General features: G+C 41.1%; 1 protein-coding gene across 1 annotated transcript in view; it reads right to left on the bottom strand.

The window, feature by feature from the left end:
* CDYL (chromodomain Y like) overlaps positions 1-27,793 on the bottom strand; it is a 118,339-nt gene that overhangs the window by 65,816 nt on the left and 24,730 nt on the right. The window contains exon 2 of the mRNA XM_077353104.1: positions 8,044-8,707. Within this exon, the coding sequence (XP_077209219.1) occupies positions 8,044-8,707 (664 nt within the window). The remainder of the gene's footprint in view (positions 1-8,043; positions 8,708-27,793) is intronic.

The raw sequence follows: 27,793 nt of genomic DNA, 5'->3' as shown, positions 1-27,793 counted from the left end.
TGGCCATCAATCAAACAGAACAGCCAATGGACTGTTGTGTTCATGCTCCCGAAAAGCCCCTTTCCTTTTAAAAACTGTTTTTTAAAAACGCAAACACACCAATTGCAACGAATATTTGTTCAATCATTGTCTCAGAAAGACCTTTTTTGCTGGCATAGGAGCTGGCGCTTAATCGTTTACACGCTGTTCAAGTAAACCCCCCCCCCCGATGGGCACGATTTGTGGCTGAAATTACAGGCAGTGTCGAACAGGGGGCTGTATTGTGCTTGGAAACTTTAAGGACACTTGCAGTAGGGAGCTTTGTTTTACTGTTAATCACTTCCGTGGAGGAACTTTAGCCGGAAAAGCCTCGCTCATTCATTATTTTCGCTGGTCCATGGTGGAGAAAAATGGCGATCGCATCTCTGGAAGCGAGGGAGCGAGAGCGAGGGAGCGACATTCTTTCTACCGCTATTTTGAGAACGCACATGTCTTTCGCTGATCATAAGACCCCAGAAGAGGAGGAGCCCACTCAGACCAACTCTGATCCTTCTCCCCAGTGGACGCAACCTGAAGAACCAGCGGCAAGAAATGATTGACTATTTGGAGACCATTCCCATCCTAGACTTCGGATAGCATCCTGGAACATCGCTGGATGGAAAAACAAATCCGGAGACTCTGATTTTGCGGAATTCTTAACCTCCTTTGATTGTATTCTCCTCCAGGAAACTTGGTTTCAAGAAAAAATTCATCTCAAGGGATTTACATCATTTAACTTACCAGCCTATAAAAATGTGCCCAAGGGACGTTTCAAAGCGGGCATTTCCACCTTGCTGAAGATTGACTCTGTTGCTAACCCTTCTATTTTAGGCTGCTGCCAAAATTTAGCTATGGCCATCCTATTGCACTGGAATAATTCCTCACTAATAATAATTAATGTTTACCTCCCTCCTGCCCAGAATTATTTGACTCTCAACCAAAACTGGGCCAAATTTTCTAATTTTATATTTTCAATATATAAGGACCACTCCTCAGCACAATTCATTATTTTAGGAGATTTTAATGCTCGAATTGGCACTAATAATAATGATATCTTTGCAAGGTTGGGGTTTGGGGAAGATGATGAGGACTTACTACCCTCCATTTGGCCTTTGAGGAACTCAAAGGACAGTGTTGTTAACGAGGCAGGGATCAAATTAACTGAATTCTGTATAGAGCACAATTTTCTGATATTAAATGGTCAAAGCAAGTTTCCCACATCTGCAGATTTCACATTCGCGTCCCCTCGAGGACAGAGTGTGATTGATTACGGCTTATGCACTTTTAACTGCTTCCAAAATATTTCTTCTTTCTCCATAGAGTCACGTACTGAGAGTGACCACCTTCCACTGACTCTAAACTGGGATCATACTGGGATAGATGTTTGCAGTCCCAGTGTATCTCTACCAGCAGTTCCCACTGAATCTTGTTTGAAACGGATTAGATGGTCTGCTAAGATGGAGAAAGAGATCTCATCTCTTTTGGAATCTGAAAGAATGATAGAACTTCGGGAGACTTTAATTAACTCAAGCTCACCTATGACTGCTGTAGAGCTGTATTCTCAGATAGTTGACCTTTGCGGCCTTAAAGCACAACCAGTCTGTAACAAAGGCAGCAATTCCTCCTGGTTTGACCAAGAATGTCATATCTCAAAAAAAAAACCTGAGAGAGCTATTTAGACAGGCCCAATCGTCAGAGGATCAGACTATTATCCACAGTTACTTTGAACAAAAAAAACAGTATAATTGTCTTACCCGAGAGAAAAAACGGCTTTACTCTCACGATAATTGGGCCCGCCTATTTGACATTGTTAAATCCAAAAATTCCAAAGCATTCTGGTCAGCTGTAAGAGGACACTTGAGGGGGAAGACTGATAATTTAGAACTTATTATTGCCCCCCAAGTTTGGGTTGATCATTTTTCTGCTCTATTTAATGTCCCAGCAGCTCCAGAAAATCTGCTGAATGACTCCATCCCAACTAATGTCCCTAGATGGTCCCCAGTTTTGCCTGACGAAGTAGAGGAACTAATTCTGAGCCTTAAGATAGGCAAAGCCCCAGGCCAGGATGCCCTTTCAGCTGAACTTCTAAAAAACAACCCTAAATGGTGGGCTCCTCCCTTGGCCAACTTATTTACCTTAATTGACTTACATGGGATTGTCCCAAGTTCTTGGTTGAATTCAATCATTATTCCCATGTTTAAAAAGGGTGACCATAATGACCCTAATAATTTTAGACCTATTAGTTTATTATCAATTATAGGTAAGATGTATGCAAAACATCTCGAACGGCGCCTAACTGATTGGGCTCGCTCTCAAAGAATTATAGGTCCTGAACAGATTGGTTTCTTGCAGGGTAATTCTACTATAGATCATTGTTTAACTCTCTCATGCCTGGCCGAGAAATATACGTCCCAAAATGGTAAGAGGCTATACACAGCTTTTATAGATCTTAAAAGTGCCTTTGATAAGATAGATAGGGATATGCTCTGGAATAAATTGTGATCAATGGGTATGGAACCGAGACTTGTGTTTCTCATCCAAAAACTTTATGTGTCCACCTCCTGTCAAGTCCGGTATTCTTCAAAGGGAGACTTAACCTCTAAGATTTCAATGACCATTGGAGTTAAGCAAGGCTGTATTCTGGCCCCCTTGTTGTTCAATTTATTCATTAATGATTTAGCGTTAAAACTGGAACCAATTAATGGTCATCCCCCAAAACTTGGTTCCCAGCATATTCCTTTGTTGTTGTATGCCGACGATACTACAATACTCTCATATACAAGGGTTGGCTTACAACGATACTTATCCACCTTTTACCAATATTGCCAACATAATAAGTTAGTAATTAACTATGGTAAAACAAAAATATTGGTTTTCTCTGGCATGCTGGCATGCAATGACTTGGTCTATTGGAGGCACTTCAATAGAACAAGTCAAAACATTTAAGTATCTAGGTGTTACCTTCCAGTATAACCAGAAATGGAGCTCCCACTGCCAACGAGCTATCAATCTGGCCAAATCCTCATCTTCTTTGATAAAACAGTTCTTTTTCTCTGCGAAAGGTAACCAATTTATCCCTGCAGCAATTAAAATTTTTAATGCCAAAGTAATGTCCCAGCTCCTGTTTGGATGCCCCTTATGGGTTCCTGCCTTTAATAAATCTATTGAGGGTGTTCAATCTGCTTTCTATAGGCAAATTGCAGGGGTTCCCAACTGTGTCTCCTACCATGCCATTTGCGCAGAATTTGGCCAAATTAGGGTAGAGACAAGGGCCTGGATAGCTACTTTTAAATTTTGGGTCAGACTGTTTTTTAGAATAGAAACTGGCAGCCTTTTAACTTGTCTAAAAAGTGATCCTCTTAAATTTCAATGGTTCCAGGCTATTGAACAAAAATTAGTCTCCATTGGCATCGATCTGAACTCCCTACTACCTCTGGAAGAAAAATGTATCTTCCGGATTATTAAACAGAGAATTTTAGACCATGAGCAGCAGGAACTCATACCTACCCAGCCTCGAGTCTGCTCACCAGCATTCTTTGGCATCATTATGCAGAGAAATATTATGCCTTCATATTTGCATCTCCTTGATGTCCCACCCCTGAGAAGAGCTTTTCTCCTCGCACGAATGAATGCTTTCCCCTCAAAGGTCTTAGAGGGAAGATTCCACCATATCCCATACCATGCGAGACTCTGTCCGTGTGGTTCTGGTTGCCCTGACTCTGTCTCACACATTTTGTTAGATTGCCCCTTATATGAGCAGTGTCGGGATGACAGCTTTGTTGCTTTGCTGGGAAACAAGCCTTCTGTAAGTAAATCTATGACCTTGCAATTTCTGCTCTCTGACAAAGACCCAGAGATAACCATTTTAGTTGCCAGAGTTTTAACTAAGATGCTTTTATAATATGCTGCCTACCTTGTATTTTATCTCTTATAGTTTATTTAATCATTTTAAGATCTGTTTGGTCATGTAACCCCATTTTATTGTTTTGTTGAAATTTTAAACCCTATTTTTATATGTCTTATACATTTTATGCCAATAAAAGGTTACTGACTGACTGACTGTCTTTCGCTGATGTGTTGCAGCTTGTGCTCAGAAGTGTAGTGGTTTTTTCAGGGGGAATCCACTTTTCTGGATTTCCCCCTAAGCACTATAAAATTCCAATTCTTGCAGGAGTTCAGCGGGAGTTTTGCTGTTTGCTTACGAGGTCATACAGAACATTAATACTGTTTACGAAAGGTAAGACTTTGGCTACATTTAAGTCGTGTGAAATGGCCCTGACTATTACTCCATCAATTAGAAAACAATCTGGTTCATGTCTGCTGCTACAAAGCAGGGGGAACCATGACAGTGCCTTCCAGCCACCAGAAACAATCTCCCACACAAATAAATTAGCTGTAGGAATGTGCAAAATGAATTTGCTGAAACCCTGAGTTACAGCCTTTAAAATACTTGAACTAATACTAATTGTATTAGGAAATTAGTGAGTTGTTTATTTTGCTTTCCAGGAGACTTGAACTGAAATGGAGCCTGGCCCTAGCACAGCATTCCAGAGATCTTAGCCTTCTGCCTCTGATCTGTTCCTGGGGCTCTCCACAGAGGCAAAAGAGTAGGTAGTACTATGCAGTCACAACACCAGCAGTTTCTAACGCTATTTGGAGAAGTACTAGTTACCCGTAGTTCATCATCATCAACTAGAGATAATACATTTCTCCTCAGTATTTAACCTCAGCTTAAATTGAAAGATCTATCTTAAGTAGCATCAACACATCTGTTGAATCAGACATAAAATTTTTCGTATTCTGTTTCTTTAAAGACCAAGGGAAGTTCAGTTTGCAAACAGTAAAAACATGTTTCTGGTAGTCAAGGAAATTCTAGTGAAGTCCAGTAGACAATTAATTATTTGCCAAAACAAAACGTTCCCTTTACAGAAAAATAAGGTGACATGTTTGTCATTTTCCAGTATGCTCAAATTACCAAGATGAAACATTATAACCATCAAACTAACCAGGTTAGCAAGCTTTACGTTGGATCTGAATATTCAAGTTCCATACAATTTGAGTAGGGGAGAAGTGCCTTTGTGTTCTCTCTCTCTCTCAGCGGAGAGTGCTACACAATCCACCCTCCCCAGGTCTCCATTCCAAACAGCTTTTTCCTCCAGGGAAACTGATCTCTGCAGTCAAGAGAGGAGCTTCCATTCTGGGGGTTCTCCAGGTTCCATCTGGAGGCTAGCATCCCTGAATAGTGGGAGGGATGTTAGCATCCAGCAGGTACCTAGGGATCCCACTTCTGGGGTTTCTCAAAGCCTCAAGAATATTTCAGGGATTTCTCAATAGTAAAAAAATTCAGAAAAGCCAACACAGAGGCAATAATGAGAAACTCTCTTTGCCAACCAGTGTTTTCATGCTTGATTGTAACATACAACTGTTTTTTTAATTTACTTTGACATTGAACTGAATTGAAGAATTTACAGACTGGAAGGTTTTCAATTCTTCAAGCAAATTGTGTTATCAAGTAAATATTTTCATTGAAGGAAGAAACTGTGACAAGTTTATGAAATATTTAATGTTTATTGTTATTAGCAATTACTGCCACCCAGCATTTCTCTTTGTTCCCACCTGGAGCCTGGCATCTCTGCACCTCCAGGGGATCCAAAGCCAGAGAGTTCCACCTCTAAGTAGCCCTTTTCTCCAGGGGGACTGATCTCTGTTGCCTGGAAATGATCAGCAATTCCAGCAAATCCCCAGGTCCCAACTGGAGATTGTCATCCCGCAACCTCTCTGGGACACAGTGCCACAGAGTTCCCACCTCTCAACCAAGCCCTTTCATCTCCAGGAGCTTGGAGATCAGTTATCATTGCAAAGTCCCCCTTTTCCCTGGGGAGCAGACCTCTATAGCAGGGGTAGTCAACCTGTGGTCCTCCAGATGTCCATGGACTACAATTCCCATAAGCCCCTGCCAGCATCTGGAGGACCACAGGTTGACTACCCCTGCTCTATAGTCTGCAGATATCAAATTCCAAGAAATTTCCAGGCTGTACCTGGAAGTTAGTGACCCCTGGGTCAGGAATGTTTCTTGAGGTTTGGAGGCAGGGCCTCAAGAGTCCAGAGGTGAGCAGGAGCTTTTGCCATGTAGCCAGCCCACAGGACAGCCACAGTGCAGGTGTGCATCCTAGTGCTCGTTATTTCCCTGGGTCTAATGGGCTTTGCCTCCAGTAATTAAATAAATCTGGTCTATGTGGATGACTGGCCAAGCTCCCTGGGTGAGCTCTTTGACCACAATCTGAGATCTACAAGAGGAAACTCTTAAACATGGTATCAATTCATTAGAGCCTGGAAAACAGCATCAAAATGCTATAGAGTGTAACAGAACTAAGAAATAAAAATATTAACGTTTTACAAACTTGCAGATTTACTCTGGCATTCCCCTCCATGGAATAGACACAACCCCACTGGAACCATGAAAAGTAGAGCCTGGTCAAGACAGATGTCACTTCATTTCCTCCCTGATCCTTGGCTTGCACATCTTTCTATGTAAGTCCAGACCTTTAAACCCTTTAATTCACAGATGGGAGGGTTTTACTTTGCCTATCATGAATCCCCATTAGTATCATTTTGCACCTGTTCTCTGATCAAATCAAGGGACATGTTCCCAAAACTTTGTTAGCCAACTCAAAATATTCAAACAGTCATCTACCTTACAACTTGCAAGTAGGTGACAAACTGTTGCCTCTGTCCTGCTCGTCTCGATAAAAGGAAATAATCTCCTCTCAGCCTGAAATCTAAAGAGTTTATTGATTCATTCCTAGGAAGTAGTGTTTTCTGAGATCAGGGCTTCCCTAAGTGTTGATCAAGGCATCCTGCATCCCTCTATCATAAGGAACATTTCTGCTCAACTACTGCTCAGAAACAGGAAATTCATGGTGATGGAAGAAATGCTGCCACTGCTCAAGGATGTAGCTCGATAACAAATTTCAACGACTCCTTCCTTTGACAGAAATGCTCTTTCTTGGGTAGGACAATAAACAGTGGGCAGACACTCTACCATGTCTTTATATGCTCCTTTTAAAAATGAGGACAGTTTTAAATTATAATTTTATCTATCCTAACTCTTAAACAACAGAAGAAAAAAACCTCCTCAAATGCATATGGGTGGAATTAAGGGATCTAGTATCCTGCCTTGATGTTTAAAAGGGCATGAGAGCAGTATCATAATGCAAGGAAGTTCTATGCTTCTAAGGGGTACAAACAAAGATGGTTACAGATCTCACTGAAAATACTTACCATACAGCTGTTATCTGTTGTTGAGCATCATTTACAGCTGCATTTATAGCCGAAACATGCCATCATTTTTGGCTTTCTAGTTCACCCAGCTGCAAAGTTTGGTTTCAGTTTTGCTTTCTGGCAGGTATAATTTAGTATTCTCTCTTTTAAAAAATGATCTTAGCTAAGCACATATATTCTGATATATATTTTATGAATCTACTGGGGAATGGATTACGCTGATGTCTTTAAAAGCACAATAATTTTGGCTTTTTTTTTTTTTGAAAGGTTCATGGAGGGCCCCAAGAATCCTTTCAGTAAGGACAGAGGAAGGGGGTAATACATTAGCAAAGTACAATAGAAAAATTCCTACAAAACCCATGGATTCCACAATAAATATCACTCCAGTTCCTAATATTTACTACAGATCACATTAGGCCTAGTCACCATGCCTGTGAAATGGGGAGAAAAATCCCTGGAGAAAACACAGGCTAGAAAGATACAATTAAATAAACACAATGCAACAATAGTGAATGCTCAGTTTGGCACATCAGGCCACAGATATAACTTACATTCATTTGAATTGATTTCAAGGAAGACTCCAAGGAAGCTCTAAGTGCTTTTGGGAAATTGTGTACAGGATAACAGTTGCTCCAAAACCAAGAACATATGAAAGCATGAGATCAGCTGAACAACTCTGTTGGAAGTTTCTACCAGATCATCAAGTGATTTTGGGCAATTCTGCAGTCAGCAATACACACTTACCTTTTCCATTTATTGTTAACGCAGATGCAATGGTAGTGGTTACTGGCACTGGTAACTGTGGCACTAACGGATGTATTCTTGGCCTACTCCCCATTCTGGCACGCTCTTCTCCAGGTCCTAATAAAGCTCCAACCGGTTTTTCAGCTGCCACTTCTGGTGGTACAGAATCTTCCTGATCCTGCTCTATGCGGTCAAGCTTACCAGGACTTTCGTTTTGAAATCCATCCACTGCTGTCCGACTTTTAATAGGACTTTTGGGCACAAGGATTTTGATACCTGATTTTGAAAGATCCATGTTTTTTCTACCGGACAGGGGACTGGCATTTTTGCGAAACTTCTGGGCAGAAGCAAACAACTGGTTATTTTTTGATTCATGGTCTTTTCCAATAACTAAAGACTTGGGAGAAGTCTTTGAAAATGAACTATTGGTAGATCTAGAAATTTGTTTCCTTGCATTATTAGGAGATGTCCTGTTTGTCCTTGTTAATGTGCTTTCTTTTTGCTTTTCATTGTGATGTCTATTGAATTCATGTATATATTCCTCACAATTCACAAGGTGCTGTTCAGGTTCCCACGTGTCATCTTCACTCTCATAGCCTTTCCATCGTACTAAATATTCTGTTTTTCCTTTCTTGTTTTTCCTCTTATCAACAATTTTCTCTACCTGTGGAAAGAAAAGTTAGAGGATGATGAAGATGCAATTATGATAGTTTTAAAGTGACAAGTGAGATTTTCAATCAAACACCTATCAATAAAAGCTTTCTATAATAAACTATTATTTGTCTGTCTCAGCATTAGTAGTGCTCCTTAAGTCATGCAAAATGCATTACATGTGATGAAACAGCCCTGAGGTTTGTTTTGGAGAAATACTACTCAAGAATGGTCAGGTCTTTTACCTTTGGCTGTGCCCCATTTTTGGAATATTCTTGGACTAGTCACATCTCCATTACCTAATCTGTAAGATGGAAAGAGCGTGTCTCCAATGGGAAGTCCAAAGCTGGATAAGGCTTACTCATTCTCCATATAGTCATTCCTTTCATACTCCTATAACTAGAAAGTATGCATTTCTTGATATTATAACATTCAGCCATTCATACTACTTAATAGTCACCATACAACAAGATAATATTTATCCCAATTTTAAGCATAAAATTGTATATTAATATATACATTAATAGTACCACACTCCAAGGTAACATCCCAGAAGGAACATCTGAAGCTAGATCTAAATTTCTTATTCAAATCTGTAGAATATTATTCCCTTTTCAAGATATATTACAGTCAATTAAAGTTTGGCATCATTACAGGGACTGAGCATCTCTAGAACTGTAGTAATGTTCACTTCCCAGGAGTTCTGTGAAATTTAAGTAATGTCTATACATCAGGCAGAAAGGCAATATGAAATTGTTAGAAGAAACTGAGGTAAGTTGAGAGTTTGACTTCCAATTTTAAAGGAAAGTCAACTGTATCCATTTCATTTTGAACATCCACATGAAAGGTAATGTTTCCATGTCTTGAATTTATATATACAAAATGTTAGTTTTTGGAACAAGTTAATACCAAATAGATATTCTGACATTAGCAATGTCTCTGCTCTCTTTATTGTATGAATTAATCAGAAATACCTCCTGAACATCCCATTGAAATGGAGCTCATGGCCTAATTCTTTGATGAGTCACCAGAACAAATAAGTACACTGAGAGGTGAAGCAGAATGGAGACACAAGGTCACTCAACGGTGGAGAGAATTCATTATTAGCAAAGCCAAGACCAGAAACTGTTGTCTCCGCTTCTGTCATCTATTTATTAGCTCTTTTAGTTGCCATTAACCTGAATGGTCTCATGAGAACTTACAACATTAAAACCAATGGAGTAAAAACAACAACAAAACAACAACAACAAAATTAATTTTGAAATACATGGCTAAGACAGCCCTAATATGTGGTTCCTCCAAAGGTCAAACTAAATACATCAACTTTGCATTCCCTGCAAAAACTAAACAAGTCCGGCAAGGAATGAATATCATCTGAGAGGAGGGATGGGCATGAACCATTTCACGAGCCAAGATTTGTCATGAATTTGGCCTAGTCCATGCCCCCCAAAGTTTTCCTGGACTTTTTTCTGGCTTTGAACATTTAAACCTAGCAGCTAAGCAGGGCAGTCTACCCATCAGTTGTTAGGTTTAAATGGCTGCAAGCAATTTAAACAGTTCTTATTGCTCCTCCTCTCCAAGTGGGGAAAGCTTCAAAGTAGGAGAGAGTGAAATCAATCACTGAAATGGCTGCTAACCACTTAAACCTAATAGCTTGATCTGCCCAACAGCAGAGATGTTTAAATGGCTGGAAGCCATTTAAACTATGCATTTTGCTCCCATCCTGCTTTGAAGTCTTTCCCAGCTACATGACCTCTGTCTTGGATTGATTCAACCTCAGCCAGCTTCCCTTTAACCACTGGACTACAAAATCTAGACCAGGGATTCCATGAGAGCTCCCCATGAATGAAGAAAAAGAGTTGGTTCTTATATGCCGCTTTTCTCTACCCGAAGGAGTTTCAAAGAGGCTTACAATCGCTTTCCCTTTCCTCTCCCCACAACAGATACCTGGTGAGGGAGGTGAGGCTAAGAGTCCTGATATTACTGCTCAGTCAGAACAGCTTTAGCAGTGTTGTGGCAAGCCCAAGGTCACCCAGCTGGTTGCATGTGGCGGAGTGCAGAATCAAACCCAGCTCGCCAGATTAGAAGTCTGCACTCCTAACCACTACATCAAGCTGGCTCCCAAGCTGATTTCCTAAACTTTCCCCTACTTCCTGCCTCAATGGACTTAGCCACAAACTATTTCTGGCCCTGCCACAAAAGCAGAGAATTGGCTGCTTCTATTGACCTGGGGATACCATTTTTGCATAGTTACCATGCCTGCGAAATGGGGCAAAGTCTGCACATCTACTCCTGCCTCAAACCTCCTTTCTCTCCCCCTCCTCAGTCCAGCTGTGGCTATGTGGCATCACTTCTGGCCTGGTTCTCGGGCTCCTTGAAGTCTGAAAAATATGTCAGGGGCTCCTCCACAGTTAAAAGGTTGAAAAAGGCTAAACTAGGCAATGGGGTAGTGATGTCAGCCCTGCCATCACTTATCCAGAAGGAGGAAGAGCTGAATATCATCAGCATACTGATAGCACCCAACTCCAAAACCTCCGATGATCTTAGCAAAATGATGCACTTGTGTGTGCGTGTGTGTGTTAAATAACATTGGAGAAAACCAACCACCATAGGACTCCACAGTTCAGGTCTCATTGGGAAGACCTCTCTTTCCTGAGATGAGAGTGTCCCTGGAGGAACAAGGAGAATCAACTAAGGGCAGTTATCCTTACCCCTAGGGAGGCAAGACAATCAGGGCCAAAAGGCCAATTATATAGAAGGCTGCTGATAGATTTAAAAAGATCAACAGTGCCTGCATACCTTATACAGATGTAAATGGAGATAATCAACCATCTATCTCAATTTCAAAGTCAGGCCAGAAGCATGATGGAAAGGGTTCCAGGACAGGTGTTTCATTCTGGAAAATGCATCTCAATTACCTTCCTCATGATAGGTAGATTATACATTGGGTGGTAATTGGACAGCTCCTTTCTCTTTAAGGAGGGTTTCTTTATCAAAAGTCTAACAAATGCCTCCTTAAGGGAGCTGGGGAAACAGCCCTATGAGAGAGACAAATTAATAATCTGTCTCAAAGGGCCACTTATCACTTCATGGCATGATTTTACCAGCCATGAGGGACAAAGATGCAAAAAGCAGGTAGCTGGCTTCACAGCTGACAGGATCTCGTTAACATTCTCAGGGTCAGAAGGCCAAAAGACTCCAAAAAAGAACCAGACTTTAGAAGCAAAGCCCCCATCCCACTATTGTTATCAAATTCAGCAACCAACTCCAGGAGGAGCTTAGGGACCTTACCCACTAAAGTTCTCAAATGAATCATAGCTGCCAGCCAAACCAGTATCAGTTTTAGGACACAGCAAATCTGAATAATGGAGCTAGTTGTGAGTCAGTGGACACAACAGAGGCAGCAAAATAATCTCTTTTCTTCTTTCGCACCGCCAACTCATAGGTCTTCAATTGGGCGTTATAATGTATTCTCACAGCTTTGTCCCATGTTTGGCAACAATTACACTCTGAACAACCACAAAAAAATCTCCTAGACGTTCATTATACTAAGAAGCCATAGAGACATGAAGGCATCATGTAGCAATGTGATAGTTTCCTCTATTCCAAATCACAGCCAGCTCATCGAGGGAACTGGAGACATGTCAAGATAAATTCTGCATGCGTGGTGGTCAATATGACCTGGAAGAGTCCCAATGTTGCTATGGCAACCATGAAGTCTAAGTCTCATAATGGACATTAAAGTCCCTTACGTCCAACTATCTACAGAAAGCAGTGTCCATTGAGCTACTACCTTAAAAGAACTATATTTATTAGATCTCATTGAGTCTCATACATTAACACACAGTGTCATATTACTAACATTTCTGTTGCATCATGAAGGCTCCAATCAAAAATTAATATCTCACAGTTTAACAAATAAGGGTGTGCCTGTACACTTATGAAGAGAAGAACAAATGATGAAGTAGTAGTTCATATGAACAGATTGTGTCAAGGGACTGCTATGTGATGTCAGCTGACTGGATTTATTTAGGCATAACTATCCATAACTTAGCTTCAATTAATGAGAATGCTTGCATTTTTTTATTGTGTACGTCAACCAACTTGTCTGGCCAAAGTGCTGTATTAAATAAAATATGTGTCTTTAGCTAATGTTTCTCAAAGACTTCTGAACATCCCACTGCTCCGCACATGAATGTGAAGCACAGCAAATCGTTTTTCAAGGCTTCAGTAGGAAAATCTTCCACCTTCTGCCTTCCACAAGCTTGCCCAACAATGGGGCCTAGTCAGATGTTCTAGGCACTGCCTGAATTGATAGAATATCGATTGATAGAATATAGGCCTCATATATTTAAAACTTTTTTAAAAATTTCAAAGGTGAATTTATAGTACATTGCCATAGTTACAGGAGGACACCCAAAATGTTTCTAAGTAATATAATATAAAAAGTCACACCATCTCCTCATTTTGTAACCATTTTCTTCTCTGAATCGCTTTTCACTTATGGCTTATGGATTTAAATATATTCTTATAGGTAAAAGGTATCCATATTAAATTATATTGATCGTTGTTCCACATTCAGTTTCAAGCCATTTATTACCAGAGATAGTATCTTGCTCATCATATTGTTATTTATCATGCACTGACCCTTCTGTCCTGAAGACAGCAAATACATTGAGTTATTTGCCAAACAGTGAGGAGAAAACAAAAGGCAATTTGTTTAAACAGGGCATCGTTAATATTGCTGAAGTAGGAAACAGACTGCTTTGGGGGGGGGGGGAGTTTGTTTAAAAATGACGGATTTACAAAACTAGAGAATATTTGTTATACATGAGTGTTACCAAATACATAACACAAAATCAATACTGCTTCTTTCAGAGTAGAACACCAAAACAGCTATAATATTTAACGTTACCATACTACAAAATTCCCTGCACTAAGGATTATCAAAGCTTTCGTCTGTTTCTTAAGGGTCCTGAAAAGAATGCTCGAAAACACCTATGAGATTTTTTTCCCTTTTCTTGTGTATCTGGCTCATTTCTTGGCACCTATGGTCCCATATTCTACTGTCAGGGAAGGCCAAGGTGAACAAAAACATCCTCTGCTGGATCTCTTGGTCACAAATAGCACAGTCAATTCTGTCACCTCCTGATAATACATTCTTGCCTGGCCAACAACTTGGTGAGATCTGAAACATGAAATAAAGCTGCTATGACTATAAAGATAAGTACTTCTCATGCACTTTAAAGTGATAAAATACCAACTCTCTTTTTTGCTGCTAAAACCAAGATGAAAGTGGCAGCTAAAAAAAATCCCAGTCAAAAGAAATCAGGCAGTTGCTAGAGTTGCAGACCACAGACATAGATCGTATGGACACAGTTCACTTGCAATGTATTTATTCCCTGCCTCCCACTATAAAGAACATTTTGCCCAATTTTAGGTCATCCAAATTAAATTCTTAGAAGAAAGTCATAATCCAATTTATGTGGTAGGACAAGACTTCCAGGGTCACCATATCAAACAGTGGGGAAAGGATAGGGTTGGCATCTCCATAATTAAACTGCAGTTTTAAAATAATTCTAACTATCTGTAGCTAACATGGGGAGCACTATTTCTTTTTTTTTCCTTCCCTTTTTAATAAACATTTCAACTGATGGGCAGGTTGACTGAAAAACACTTTTAATACAGATTGGTTGGCTGCAATGCATGTTTTAAAACCTGCTATATAACTGTCATGGGAAAGCAGAGTTGATACTAATTTAGGGCAGCATTACTGAGCTTCTTCATTCCATTTTCTTAAAAAGAGAACACATACTTTGTCATGGATCTGTAGTTCTTTAGTAACCCACACCAGCCTTTTAGTAAATCTCTTGTTCACTCTTCCAGAGGAATACTGTCTGAGCAAGTGGCAGACCCACCACTCAAACACTACCTAGTGACACTTCAAGGCTATGCAAGTAAGAACAGTTTTTATTCACCGATAATTTATGTGCTTTATATGCTGCAGATAAAAACCTTCAAAGTCACACAAATTAATTTTCAGTATAAGAAGTACAGCAACGGCATTAGAATATGTTTTACTGATATCATAGACATAGGTAGACCCGCTGGGAGAATATCACAGGTTCGTTCACAGACACAAAAAGAACTTTTATACAAATGCAAATTCCTCTCTTCTCTCAGCGTTTCTGTTCAACTATGTGTTACAGTGTGGGAGTAGCAAGGAGAACACAATGATGCACACTGAGACAATGAGTGCACTGCCAGCGCCCCAACTGGCCTCCCTGGCAGATCACCAAGTCAGAATTCAAACTACTGGATAGGAGTCATTTTAAGGATCTGTCTTGTTAGCAGTTAGGTTATTACAGAGTGCTGGGCAGAGCAGCATCTTGGCTACATTCTAGACCAGGGTTTCCCAAACATGGTACTGCGAAGGCCCCTCAATGGCACCACAGTGTGGGAGTATTAAAAATGGCAACTGAAGAGAGCACTCCCAAACTGCCATTTCCAGCTCTGAGCAAAGAGGAAAGAAAACTTTAAAACATTTTTTATTCTACCCGTGGATCAGTTGGTACCAGGCTGCGACTCCTCCTCGTCCTACTCCCTGACTGTTGCCTCAGGGGCTGCCCTGCCACTCTGCCGCCGGCTCACCTTTGGTGCTCTCCAGTGGCCGCCATGGCTGGGGTCCTCGGCGTGGCACTGCGCAGTTGCTGCTGGCAGAGCCCCCCAGCAGGCGGCGGGAAGTCAGGGGCAGGAAAGCAAATGAAGCAGGGGCTCAGGCGGCGGCAATGTCCCTCGGCAAAAGACTACCCCTCCCCCCAGGCCTCAGTAAAATTGTCAAGCGTTGACTGGTCCCCAATGATAAAAAGATTGGGGACCACTGCACTACTCTGCCCCCCCCCAAATCCAGGGATTAAAGAGCCTTCAAGAAGATTACAGAAAACAGGCATAAGAAGTTTTTTATAGTCATATTGGTCCAATCCACGTAATACCTTTTATTATAACCAAACAAAATGGTACAAAAAAGAGCATAAGCTTTCAAGTTCACCAGAACTCTTCCATTAACAACCCTTGAGGTACTTCTAAGGTAACTCATGAGGTAGACAGTCAATTGAAGGCAACGTTGGTAGTGTTCCTTGTGCTGAATTCTTGCGTGTACAGTTTCTTGTATTGACATTCTTCTCTACCAGCTGAATTAATTAATTAATTAAAAAAATATTACATGTATTATATACTGCCCTCCCCAGAGGCTCAGGGCGGTTCTCATGGAACAATGGGCATGCTGAAGATGAACAAATCCAAGGCCAACATCGGAATGCAAAAGTGAGCAGGAATTAGATTTTCCTAAGCCCAAAAACTTAGTGCAACTCAAAACTAATGACACTGCAAGAAATTCAGTAGTAAACAAATGATCCTGCTTCTTTGCTATCATTTGGTGCTTGCGGTTGTGACTGAGAACCATTTGTAAAGACCACTGCATAATAATTATTAGCCAAACTATGTTTCACATACAGCTGCTGGTACTATTTACATCCCAGCTTGTTGAGACAGGAAAAGGAAACAAGAGTGAAGGCCTCTTCTGCACAAAGGGCTTACTTCCATTTTTTCGGGCCATCACATCTTTAAGTGTGACTTCAGATTCAGTGCCTGCCTTTACACACCATTCTTTTTTCTCCAGTGTATTATGCTTGGATCACTTTCTTAAAAAAAAAAAAAGTTCCCAAATGTTGACTGCCTCTTGGCAAAGTGAAAGACACACTGTGCCCCCTTGGCGATTGATATAATCCAGCCTTTCTCAACTTCTTTACCATTGAGAAACCTTTGAGACATTCTAAGGCTTCAAGAAAACACCAAATAGACAAGATATGGTTGAGAAGCAAGCCCCCCCCCCCCCCCGAGGGGCCTCCTATTCCCACTACCTCCAGGCCCACCATTGGCTATTCTCGGAGGAGGAAAATGGGTTGACATTAATTCCCAACCCTGGTTGAGAAAACCTGAATGAACCATAGTACAGCCATAGCGTTGCCCATCTAGATCTGAACTACTTTGCACCTGACAAATGCTGAGAAACAGTTTAGACTAATATATAGTTTGCAGTTTGAACAGACTGATATGAAGTGATCTCTCTGAGGGGAGCCCCCTGCCCTGTATCAAACAGGGGGCCCCCTTCCTTCTAGGGAGGCATCAATGGTGATAATCACCTGAGGTTACTGCTGATCTGAGGTTACTTGTCCAAACACCACTGTAACTATTTCACCACAAAACGTGGTAAGGAAAACCTCTGCGCTTGAGAGTGTCAGGTGCAGTTAAACCTCCCAACAAGATGAGACGTACACAAAAAACGGTAGCACTGAGGAATAAGGCTTATTATTTTGCAGAATAATTTCTGCAAAAATAGGGCTAATGGCTGTTATCATGGCCCTAATGCAGGTAAATAGACTCTTCCTACAGAGGATTCTAGGAAGAATTCAATGAAAAGCTCCTGCCAAATGGAAGGCAGTTAGCATTTTTCAATATTAATCTCAAGTCTAAGCTATCCAACATCTTAAGTATCAAGGCAACATTCTTCAATAGATTATTTTCAGCAACAGCAGTACTCAACCACTCATGAAGAAAGAGGTAGACTATAAAACCAAAGGATCCACCACATACACTTTCTAAATACATGTGGGATTGCCGCAAGTCCAAAGGGGAGTAAACATATATTGGCATATCTGACCAATAAACGTAAAATGCAGGAATAAGCAGTACTCTGGATGAATAAATACATACAAATGCTCATCTTTCAAATCTAGAACAGTGAACAGATTTCAAAAGGATTAAAAGGAACAGATTCCAAAAGGATTTAAACATCAAAGAAAATTAGCATTTTGGACTTCTTACCAACTAGAAAATGGTTAATATTCCTTAAATCTAGTATAGATTTCCTTCTTTCTTAGGAACTAGAAAGAACCTAGAATGGAAACCCTTGTAAGTATCAGAAGGGAGAAACTTGCACTGCTCTCTTGGCCATAAGGTTTTCTAGCTCAGAGCCAAAATATATCCTTTTTTAAAATTAGGAGCCAAAAAAAAGGATATACTTTTCTGTTAATAACTTTGATATTACGTCCTTCCCTTTGTTATTTATTTAATTAATTTATTTAGATTTTTATACCACCCTTCCCTATGGCTCTGGGTGGTTGGTGGAGAAGAGTATACACTTGGTTGATAGTGAATCTGCTATGAGGGATGATGGGACTGAGTGTGTGAAAAGGAAAGGGCAACCCTCCTGTTGGACTCTATAAATGTTTTTGATCCTTTCTGATAGCTGGTAGTCCCATATGGTGTAGGAAGGATGATAGCTGGTATTCTTATATGGTATAGAAAAGTCCAAGATTCCATCTAACAAGGGAAAAGTGATTGTTTCTGGTGAGTCAGAATACAGCCCTCTCAAAATTTTATCTTTCAACCTAGAAACCACTCCAGTGACATGAATTTCCAAAGTCTTAGCCATTCTGATAATTTGTTCTGCATACAAGTCCTCTTTAGGTGCAACCAGGTCTATAGGATGGACTAGAGCTCTGTTCTTATGGGAAGACAACACTCTCTTCATCCAATTCCAAGAATATAAAAGAGTCCCTTCTTCAAAGGAAAGTGAGGTTGTTGCCCAGGTGGAACCAGGATGGTAAGGGCAATACTCCCAGACATTTGGTTTAGCCTTTGCCAAGTGACCTGCAACAATGTCTGAGGAATATGGTTAGAATAGTCATACTTCTTTCTCTGTGTACGTGTCTGTAAAAAAAAATTGTGTTTGCACAAGGGGATTTGAACCCCGGTATTTTCTGGAGGTTTCCCATCCAACCCTGCATAGTTTCCAAGATCTGTCAAGATCAGGCTAGCTTGAGCTACCCAGGTCATAGCAATTTATCAAACAATCTATCAAACAGAAAAACACACCTTCCTTACATACATCATATTTTGCCATATACATGATATTAATAAACTTTGTATACACCATCTTAAGATCAAAAATTTCTGAGTGTGTGTACTAGACTTTACAGAACTTGAAGGGTGATACCCATACAATTATGCAGTATGTTTTCCATCTGCATCCTCTTATATATCCTGAATAGCCATTTCTGAAGATGGGGAAAGTTCTCGAAAGCAGGATTCGATGCAGTCAGCATATGGAAGTGCTTTCTCATTCGCAGGGTTCCCTGGATCCTAGCCACATAGCTAAAGTGCTCATAAGTAACTTCAGTAGTGGAGTGGTAGATAACATATCTAATATTTACAAGTATGACTCATATTTAAATTATCTTAAAACCTTTACCTGAAACTTTAAATGTGAAGCTTAAGCCCAGTTCAAGCCCTGTATTATTTCACAAGGAACAGATTGGTGCACCTATAATAGTACTACCTTGGATCGTATGAAGTATGATCATAAGGGTGATTATGAGACAATTTCCCAATTTCCCCCACTAGTCCCACTCCTAAGACCTCCGATATACTGATTATAGAAGTTATAAAACCAACAAGTAAAAAAAGTAATGTAACCCAGAAGACTACAGTGAAAAGAACGAACTGGGCAAAATAACCTTCCCTTTCCATCATCCATGGTATGTAATTAGTGCAAAAACAGACCCCAAGACATGTAGCTTTTAGTCCATGCAAACTCCAATTTATAAAAAACTTGGAGATGATGAAGGAAAAGGAAGGATGAAAACAAATCATGTCCATGAACACAGTTACACTTTTACCACACAGGATCCAAACCACACTAAATAAAAAAGAACTCCATTGCCTAGGGTTGAAGTAACCACCTAAAATGCCAAATCAAAATTAGTTCTATCAAAGTCTGCAGTATTCAATATCAGATCGCCAGCCTGAATGAGGAAATTAGAGAATGTTCCGATTAACCAGCAATATATACCTACTAAAAAAGAAGAATTGGAGTGTATAGTCACAGAAACTGAAAACACTCACAGTAGAGGGTTCTTCCCAATCTTACATTCCCTGCAGCAGACTTCCACAATTTCCCTAAAGCATCGTCAATGGTTCATTGTAACCCAACCGCCCCAACAAAACTATTAGGGGAAAGACAGTAAAGAAGGAAATTTGGAAAGATTACTCCCAACTCACTCTTCTACTGTCGGAAGAAGCACAGCAGATGACCAAGTGGGGGTGATTTTGCCAAATTTCCTCTCCTCATTGCAGAACCCTAATGCCTTGCTTTTTTTCGTGGTAGTCCTCCAACCACAGCAACAATATTTCAGGGTTCACAGACCGCAGCTGTAGGAAGAAGAATGCAGGAAAGTATCTGCTACCAGAAACACCTTGTATACACAAAACCATGTGATACAATCCAACAACATTAAACAGAACAAAAACATTAACCTTTTGGTTAAAAAGTATGCTAAACAATATTTATTAGTATCATAAAAATTTGTAAAGTAGTTTAATTTTGAACATACAATCCACAACAGAACAGCTGTTATGAAGGCTAAAAATAACTATTCAAATATAATAGCTCATGTTGCTCCACAGGAAGAATTATTTTCCTGGTCAAAATATTTGCCTTTTCAGTAATGTGAACTCTTAGGTCAGCTGCTAACAATGTAGATTCTTTCCTGTCTGGTAGAGTTTTATCATAGCCTGTCTCAACAAATAGCACAGCACTCCTTTTGGCTAATTCCTAAATTAGGTAACTGAAAAAAGAAAGAAATTAAGATGATCTACTATTATGCATCCAATTAAATTTATATCACTATAATGCAAATATTTGACCACAGGAACCCCTAGTAAATACTTAGTATAGAAAAAGACGCACTAGCTTAGTTAGATTTACAATGAGAGTGGATACATTCATGGAGGATATGTTTACTGATGGCTGTTGTCCACAATGACTCATGATATCTCCATATTCAGCAGCAGCAACCATCGAAACATCAGTAACAAGGCAGAACGCGGGGTATTATTATTATTATTATATTTATATTTATACCCCGCCTCCCCCCGAAGGCTCGAGGCGGCTTACATAAACCCGTCCCCTAAAACCATAAAATGACAATAAAAACCAATGATAGGCTTTGGGCTGTAGGCTTTGGGCTGTATGTCCTGTCTGCAAGCTTTGCAAAGGTATCTAGTTGGCCACTGCATAAAACAGGATGCTGGACTAGGTGTACTATCAGTCTGACCCAACACAACTAGTAATATATATTTACCATAAAAGAAATTATTGTACCAGAAGAAGCTGTCACAGCTTTTAAATGGGCCCACCTAGTGTCTCACACAAATATGCTATGTGGACCAGGTTGCAGTTCTATAGTTTTTCCTATCAGAACTCCAGTGGAAAAGGTCATTGATACTGCTGCAGATCTGGTGGATTGGGTCATAACATCCTTTGGAGATACCAGGCCTCACACTTCATATGCCTTTCAGGTACACGGCTTGAAACCTTTTTACCTAAAAGCTGTGAGCTTTGAGACATAGATAGAAAATCCTTTAGTCCAGCCTTTCTCAACTTTTTACCACTGAGAAGCCACTGAAACATTCTTCAGGCTTCAGGAACCCCCAGAAATGGTGTGATTGTACAGAATATGGTTGGGAAGCATACCAGTGTACACTACTACCTGGGGCCCATCCCTTTCTTACCCCCTCCATGCCCAGCATTGGCCATTTTGAGAAGGGGGTGGGTGGGTTGACATTACCATATATGGGCATATCACTCAATAAATGTTTGCAAATTTTATATATTTTATATATTATTGTGTGTATGTATGCATGCATGCATGCATATGTGTGTATACGTATGTATATAAAATAATTAACTCCCACCCATTCAGGAAACCCTTCCAGGAGTGTCAAGAAATCCCAGGGTTTCATGAAAGCCTGGTTGAGAAAGCCAGCTTTAGCCTAATCTGCTCCATTCTATTTAAGCAGACACATGGTGCCCTGCACACATCTAGGCTGGGCCAGACTCTCTCTTTGGGATGATGTGGTAATATGGAAAGGTGAAGACCCTTTTGTCTATGTCTGCAAGAAAATGCCATTGCCTGGAACTGCCCATTCTGTCTTTAACATTTAAGCACAGAATTCAGGTCACTTAAAATCTCTAAGATCTAAACTGATAGACGCCGATGATCTAGGTTTTTCTATTGGACCCAACTGGTAGTTAAAAGAAGGAAAACATACCTTTTAAAATCTGGCATGGAAGGCCTAGAAGAATTTCCCTAGGAAAGGTCAAGGAGAATTTTTGACCATTCCCTTTCCTCTATCAGAGCTTGTTGACATAGATCCTATGGCTGAAAGGTGCTCCTTCACCCTCCAACCCAAGTTTGACATGGGTGGGAAGGGAGAAGAAGAGCATCTCTTTTAATCAGCTCTCAAAAGCTCCTGATATTGCTGGTGCTAGTGTCTTTATAGACAAGATCAGCCACAGCCACTGCTTGGCCAGGGCCTCCTTGTCACAAAATAGCCAACATGGTTCCTGGCTGTATACAGACAGGGTTAATGTTGGGGGAGGCCTCGGCTGTGTCCTCCAATCTGCAGAGAGAGGAAATAAGAAAAAAATTCAGGAAAAACCTTAGGTGCTGCCCTACTGGAATTTTCCAGAACTCCGGAACCCACTGGGAAAGGTCTCAGAGAGATTTAAGGGAGGCAAAACTGCTGTGCTCCCCTGCCACTCCAGTCTTGGATGAGCTCCTTGTTCATGGTAGAGGTCCTTATATCACTGCCCCATGCATCTGGTGGAGGGAGGTTTATACCAACAGCTTGCGAGAAAGTAAAGCCCAACTTTTCTAGGCTCTTTTGTGGAAATTCCTAAGTGGTAACCTTCTGACTCAGAACATGTGCTCTTCCTTAGAAGTTTCCTAAGATTCTATATCCAATGCCTTGCTCCCAATTGCTTCCCTGATCACTCCAATATGGGGGAAGGCATGCTGCCCAATAAAATATGAACAAATATGTAGGTGCTTATTTTCAAATTCCTGCATCCCACACAAGCTTCTAAGGTAGGTATGGCGGCATCAAGTCATCCTTAGGTGTTCAAGTCTATGACCTGGACTCCAGTGACTCCAGGACACATGTTAGTGAAGTAATTTTTTTGAAGTAGCAACAAATACTTGAAACCTGAGAAATCCAAGAACCTAATTCACTCAACTCACAGACCCAAGCTTGTGTCTAGAATCCATCAGCATCATAACAAATGTCAACGAGCTGAAGAAACATATAGAATGATCTTCTGATCTCATGTTTGAAAAATTCCAAGAGGCTTCATCAGTGCCTTGAAATACATTAATTATGTAATGCCTCTCCACAAATGAATTATTCCCCCTCTTTGCAAATGCACTGACCTAAGCTTGCCTAAGGAATTAATTTACTACACACAAAACGGCAGCAGAAGCAACCAGGGAGGTAGCTGCTGAAGCCACCAGACAGAAGGCCAGGACTCATGCATATTGAATACATCTGAAAGCCAGCGTGGTGTTCTGATTAAGAGCTGCAGACTATTATCAGGGGAACCGGGTTTGATTCCCCACTCCTCCAAATGCAGCCAGCTGGGTGACTTGAGCTAGTCACTGTTCTCTTAAAGTTGTTCTCCTAGAGCTCTCTCAGCCCCACCGACCTCGCAGGATGTCTCTTGTGAGGAGAAGATGGGAAAGGTGTTTGTAAGCTGCCTTGGGACTCCTTCAGATAGTAAAATGCAGGGTATTAAAAAACAGCTCTTATTATTTAACAAAATGTATAACCTACTTTCTGCCATCACAAGGGCCACCAAGATAGATAACAAATTAAAATATAAATTATTTTAAAGCTTTAAAACTAACCAAAAAGACCACATCATTAAAACTACAGATGAAATGCACACGCAGACATAAAAGAACAACTGAAAGATTAGGCAGGAAGAAAGGAATGTCAAACAAATCAAAAGAGCTTCTCTCCACTGGCAGAACACGTCAAAAGGAGACAGAGAAGTCTTCCTGGGAGAGAGGTCCAAAATTTCCTTTCATTGTTCATTTTTCCTATACATAAGACTCCTGAGTATCATCACCCCATCCTTAGGAGCAACTGCTCCAACTACAAGTATTACCAACTAAAAGTGCATCACAGGCAATTATAGCTTATGTATAGTACTCCTAGAAAATGAACCCTTTTTGCATATGGAGTTTGTTACAGGAGGTCCACTTATCCTCAAAACCACTGGAACTGGGGGGTGGGGGTGGGACTGTACCCCTAAATTTTAGAATCTCTACTGCTCCTTTTTATTTGTCTGAGGCACAACCATATCTGTACCCTCCACAGAAAATTCCAGTGATTCAGAGATGGACTGCAAGGAAATAAGCGCTTAGGCTGTTCTGGTTTAAATACTTCTTCCTCCTTATCAGACCAGTTTGTTAGGTTCATTATGGAAATTGAGCTGCTACCTAAGTCACAAACCAAGTTTTCTTTGACATGGATTTCATCAAATGGAATTGATTTTTGATATGTCTTTTTGGTCAAGGTTTCTTTGAATTCAGAGGCAGCAAGACTATGCCAACTCTTGCTATACTTGGATGGGCATGACCCAGTTTCACCAGTTAACCTCCCTAATTACTGGCTGGGACTGTGATGATTTGGAAAAGGCAAGGAGAAGCACCCTTGTCCATCTGGGCTCATACCGGGACTCTGATTCTAAGTCTGTACATGTGCTACCTGGTGTGGTCAGGCACGCTGCTACTGCAGCATCTTACTGAGTCAGGAGGACAGTCTTGAGCACGAACAGCTGTTGAGTGCAGATTTTACTGAGCTTCTTGGAGCTGAGAGGGATGCATTGAAAGGAGTGTCCAAGGCCAAATTCATAAGCAAGCTAGGGATCAATAGCCAGGGAGTTTCCATAGCAAAGAGAGTCCAAAATCAAACTGAAGAGTCACAGCTGAGAAGTCAAGATGCCAAGAGGGAGCACCCAGAATCAAGGTAGTTGCTACCAATCTGGGGTCATCAATGAGTTCAGGAACAAGAATGTGGAGTCAGGCTGTGCCAGGAACTAAGCACACTGCATTCACACTGCATAGCTCCTGGCCATTCTTTAAATAAGGCTAAGCAGATTTGAGTGAAAGTCATTCTGAAACCACTCACTGTCATCAGAATCTCTTGTATGCTGGCAGCTCATTAGTCATGCCAAGTTTCTCCTCTTGTGTAAAGCAATCCTAAGTCTTTCCCAGCAGCATCTGGCTGCTTTGGGCGAATCTGAGCTCTTGAATCAGGTGCTATGATTATAGGAAGACAGTTTGAAGTTCATCAGCCTTTGCTGATACAGTCAGTTGCATTCCTTCATCCACTGAGCTCATAGCTGTTACAAGAGCCTATGACAGCCTATGAGATGGCGGTGAAGACTGGGAAATGTTATTTTTTGTGGAATTCATTGCATCTGCTACCCTACACCTGGCACAATTGTTTAGGGTAGTTTGGTCTTTAACAGCCCATGAAGAAAGAAACCAAAATAACAATCAAGTGAACATCAGCTGTGAGGCATTTCCAAGCTTTTCTGCAAATAAAATCTCTACACTCAGCCGCAACCAATCCCCAACCATTGACACAACAAGGGAATGAGAGGCCTCTTGGATGCCTCTGGAGGGAGCATTTGATGGCTTTTAGGTGGCTCATGCTGAATGAAGTGGATAAGTTGTTAGCATCAATAAGGCCTTTTGGATCCCTACTCCTCATGACTCCTTAAAAGGACCTAAAAGAAAATAGGAGGCTCCCTCTGGGAGATAATTAACCTCTCTTTTCAATGGGAGAGTTCCCAAGATGGCTAAAAGAGACAGTGGTTCATCCTTTGCTGGAAAAACCATCCTTGGACCTGTACAACCCAACCAGCTACCAATTCCGTTTCATATTTGGCATTCCACAGGAACGTGGTTGAAAGGGCCACTGCAACCAGTTATTAGTATACTTAGAGGAAGCTTCTGTCTTGGATCCATTCCAGTCTGGCTTTCGGCCTGGCCATAAGATGGAGACGGTACTAGCTGCCCTGATGGATGACCTCTGATGACAGCTGGATTGAAGCGGGTCGTTACTGCTTGTGATGCTGGATCATACAGCAGCATTCAACATAGTTGATCACAAGCTTTTGGCTTGCCGGCTTGCCCAACTTTATTCAATATATTTATGCACCCTCTTATCCTGTTCATCCAAGATTTTGGACTAGGATGTCACCAGTACCTGATGACACCCAGTTCTACCTCATGATGGATGGCCAACCAGATCCCCCCCCCCCTTGAGTCATTTGCCGGACTCCTGGAAGCAGCAACAGAATGGATCAAACAAGAGTTGCCTGAAACTCAACACTTCAAAGATAAGAGGTCCTGAGGCTGGGTAGGGAAGGCCCATATGAGGAAGTGTATTTACCCTGCCTGGATGGTGTGCAGCTAACACCTGCACTTTCAGCCAGGAATTTGGGCATGTTTTTCCTATACCCTCCTTACCATGGAGACGCATATCACAAGATAAGCATGGCTGTCATTTTTCCATTTTCACCAACCAAACTACTAGCACCCTACTTGGCCCCAGAATACCTAGCCACAGTGATCCAGAATGCAGCTGCCATGGTATTCACACAGGAACACCATGGAGGGCCCCCACATTCAGCCTGTAATCCAGCATTAGCGCTGGCTTCTAATTGAATTCAGGATCAGGTTTAAGAGTCTGGTACTTACTTTTAAGGCCATCCATGGTCTGGGCCTAGCATATCTACGGGACCACCTTACAGCATACATTCCAAAAAGAAAACTTCACTCTGAGAATTCCAACCAGTTGGTGGTCCATGGCCCCAAGGAAGTGGGTCTGGCCTCAATCATGGCCATGGCATTCTCAGTCCTGGCCACTACTTGTCAGAACAAGCTCCCAAAAGAGAGCCAGACCCTGTCAGAACTGGCACAGTTCCACAGGGCCTGCAAGATGGAGCGCTTCCACCAAGCTTTTGGCTGGGGCCAATGATTTCATAATATCTGCAGGCTCTCCCCATGGATACATGTTATTTTTAACTATTTGTAACTGTATGATTTATACCACCCTTAGCTGATTCTGGGAGGGTGGTATAGAAATTTAATAAATAACAATAAATAATATAATTTTTTGAATATGATTCTGCCATAAAACAGATTGGGATGGGGAGTATAGGATTCCATCTTCCTTTGAGAGAAAATGACCATTGGATACTCACCATGAAGGTCCTTCTCCTCTAAAGGGAAAAAGAGGCCATCTTCTGGGTGATTTCCACCGTTCGTCAGGACTTAAAGTTCTTCCTGACATCATTCGGTGGGAGTCACCCAGAGCTCAGTTCGGCACCTCCAACAGCTTCTATAATATTTACTTTCTAACTGAACACAACATTATAACACTTATAACAATTAGAAGAATAGTAACATACAAGGCAGCATTACTTGACAGACCCTCATGTATATATTGCCTCTGCTGTCCCTTTTTTTGTTTTTGTGATAATGATGCGGCTGATGATGATAGCGATGATGTGTGATTATGTAATGGTTGCTTTCCCTGTGAGGGGCAAAGCCATATTGTGGGAACTACATGAGCTGTGTCCCTCTGGGTGGGATCATCATCAATTCTCCTTGGTTATTTGCTCAAGCACCCTTCTACCAAATGCTGCCTGTGCTTTGCTGTAGTAGTTGATTTTGTAAAACTGAATGGCTGTTGATATATATGACAAGCTAGCCACTTTGCATATTTCCTCTATTGACCTGTAATGTATTAGTTGCTGTGCTTCTCACCAAATGTTCTGTTATCCCTACTGGACGTAACAGACTCTGCCCTCTATATGCTTGTGTGATCTCATCCTTCAGACCTCCATCATTGCTAACATCTTTTGCCCTTTGTTTGGCGACGACACAGAGATGAACATTGACTCAGACTTCCAAAACAGCTGTTCTTTTCAGAAATATTTTCAGTGCCCTGCGCACATCTAACATGTGCCACAGCTTTTCTTTCTCACCCTTTGGATCCTTGCAAAAGGTAGGTAAGACAATGTCCTGATTTACATGAAACAAAGAAGTACTCTTGGGCTGAAACGTCAGGTCAAGCCACAGAATCACCTAGTCCTTGTGTATCACACAGCACTCCTTTC

The sequence above is a fragment of the Paroedura picta genome, chromosome 9 (genome assembly GCF_049243985.1).
Source record: "Paroedura picta isolate Pp20150507F chromosome 9, Ppicta_v3.0, whole genome shotgun sequence".
Classification (NCBI taxonomy): Eukaryota; Metazoa; Chordata; class Lepidosauria; order Squamata; family Gekkonidae; genus Paroedura; species Paroedura picta.
The sequence above is the reverse complement of the archived record's forward strand: the minus strand, read 5'-3'. Positions and strand labels throughout refer to the sequence as shown.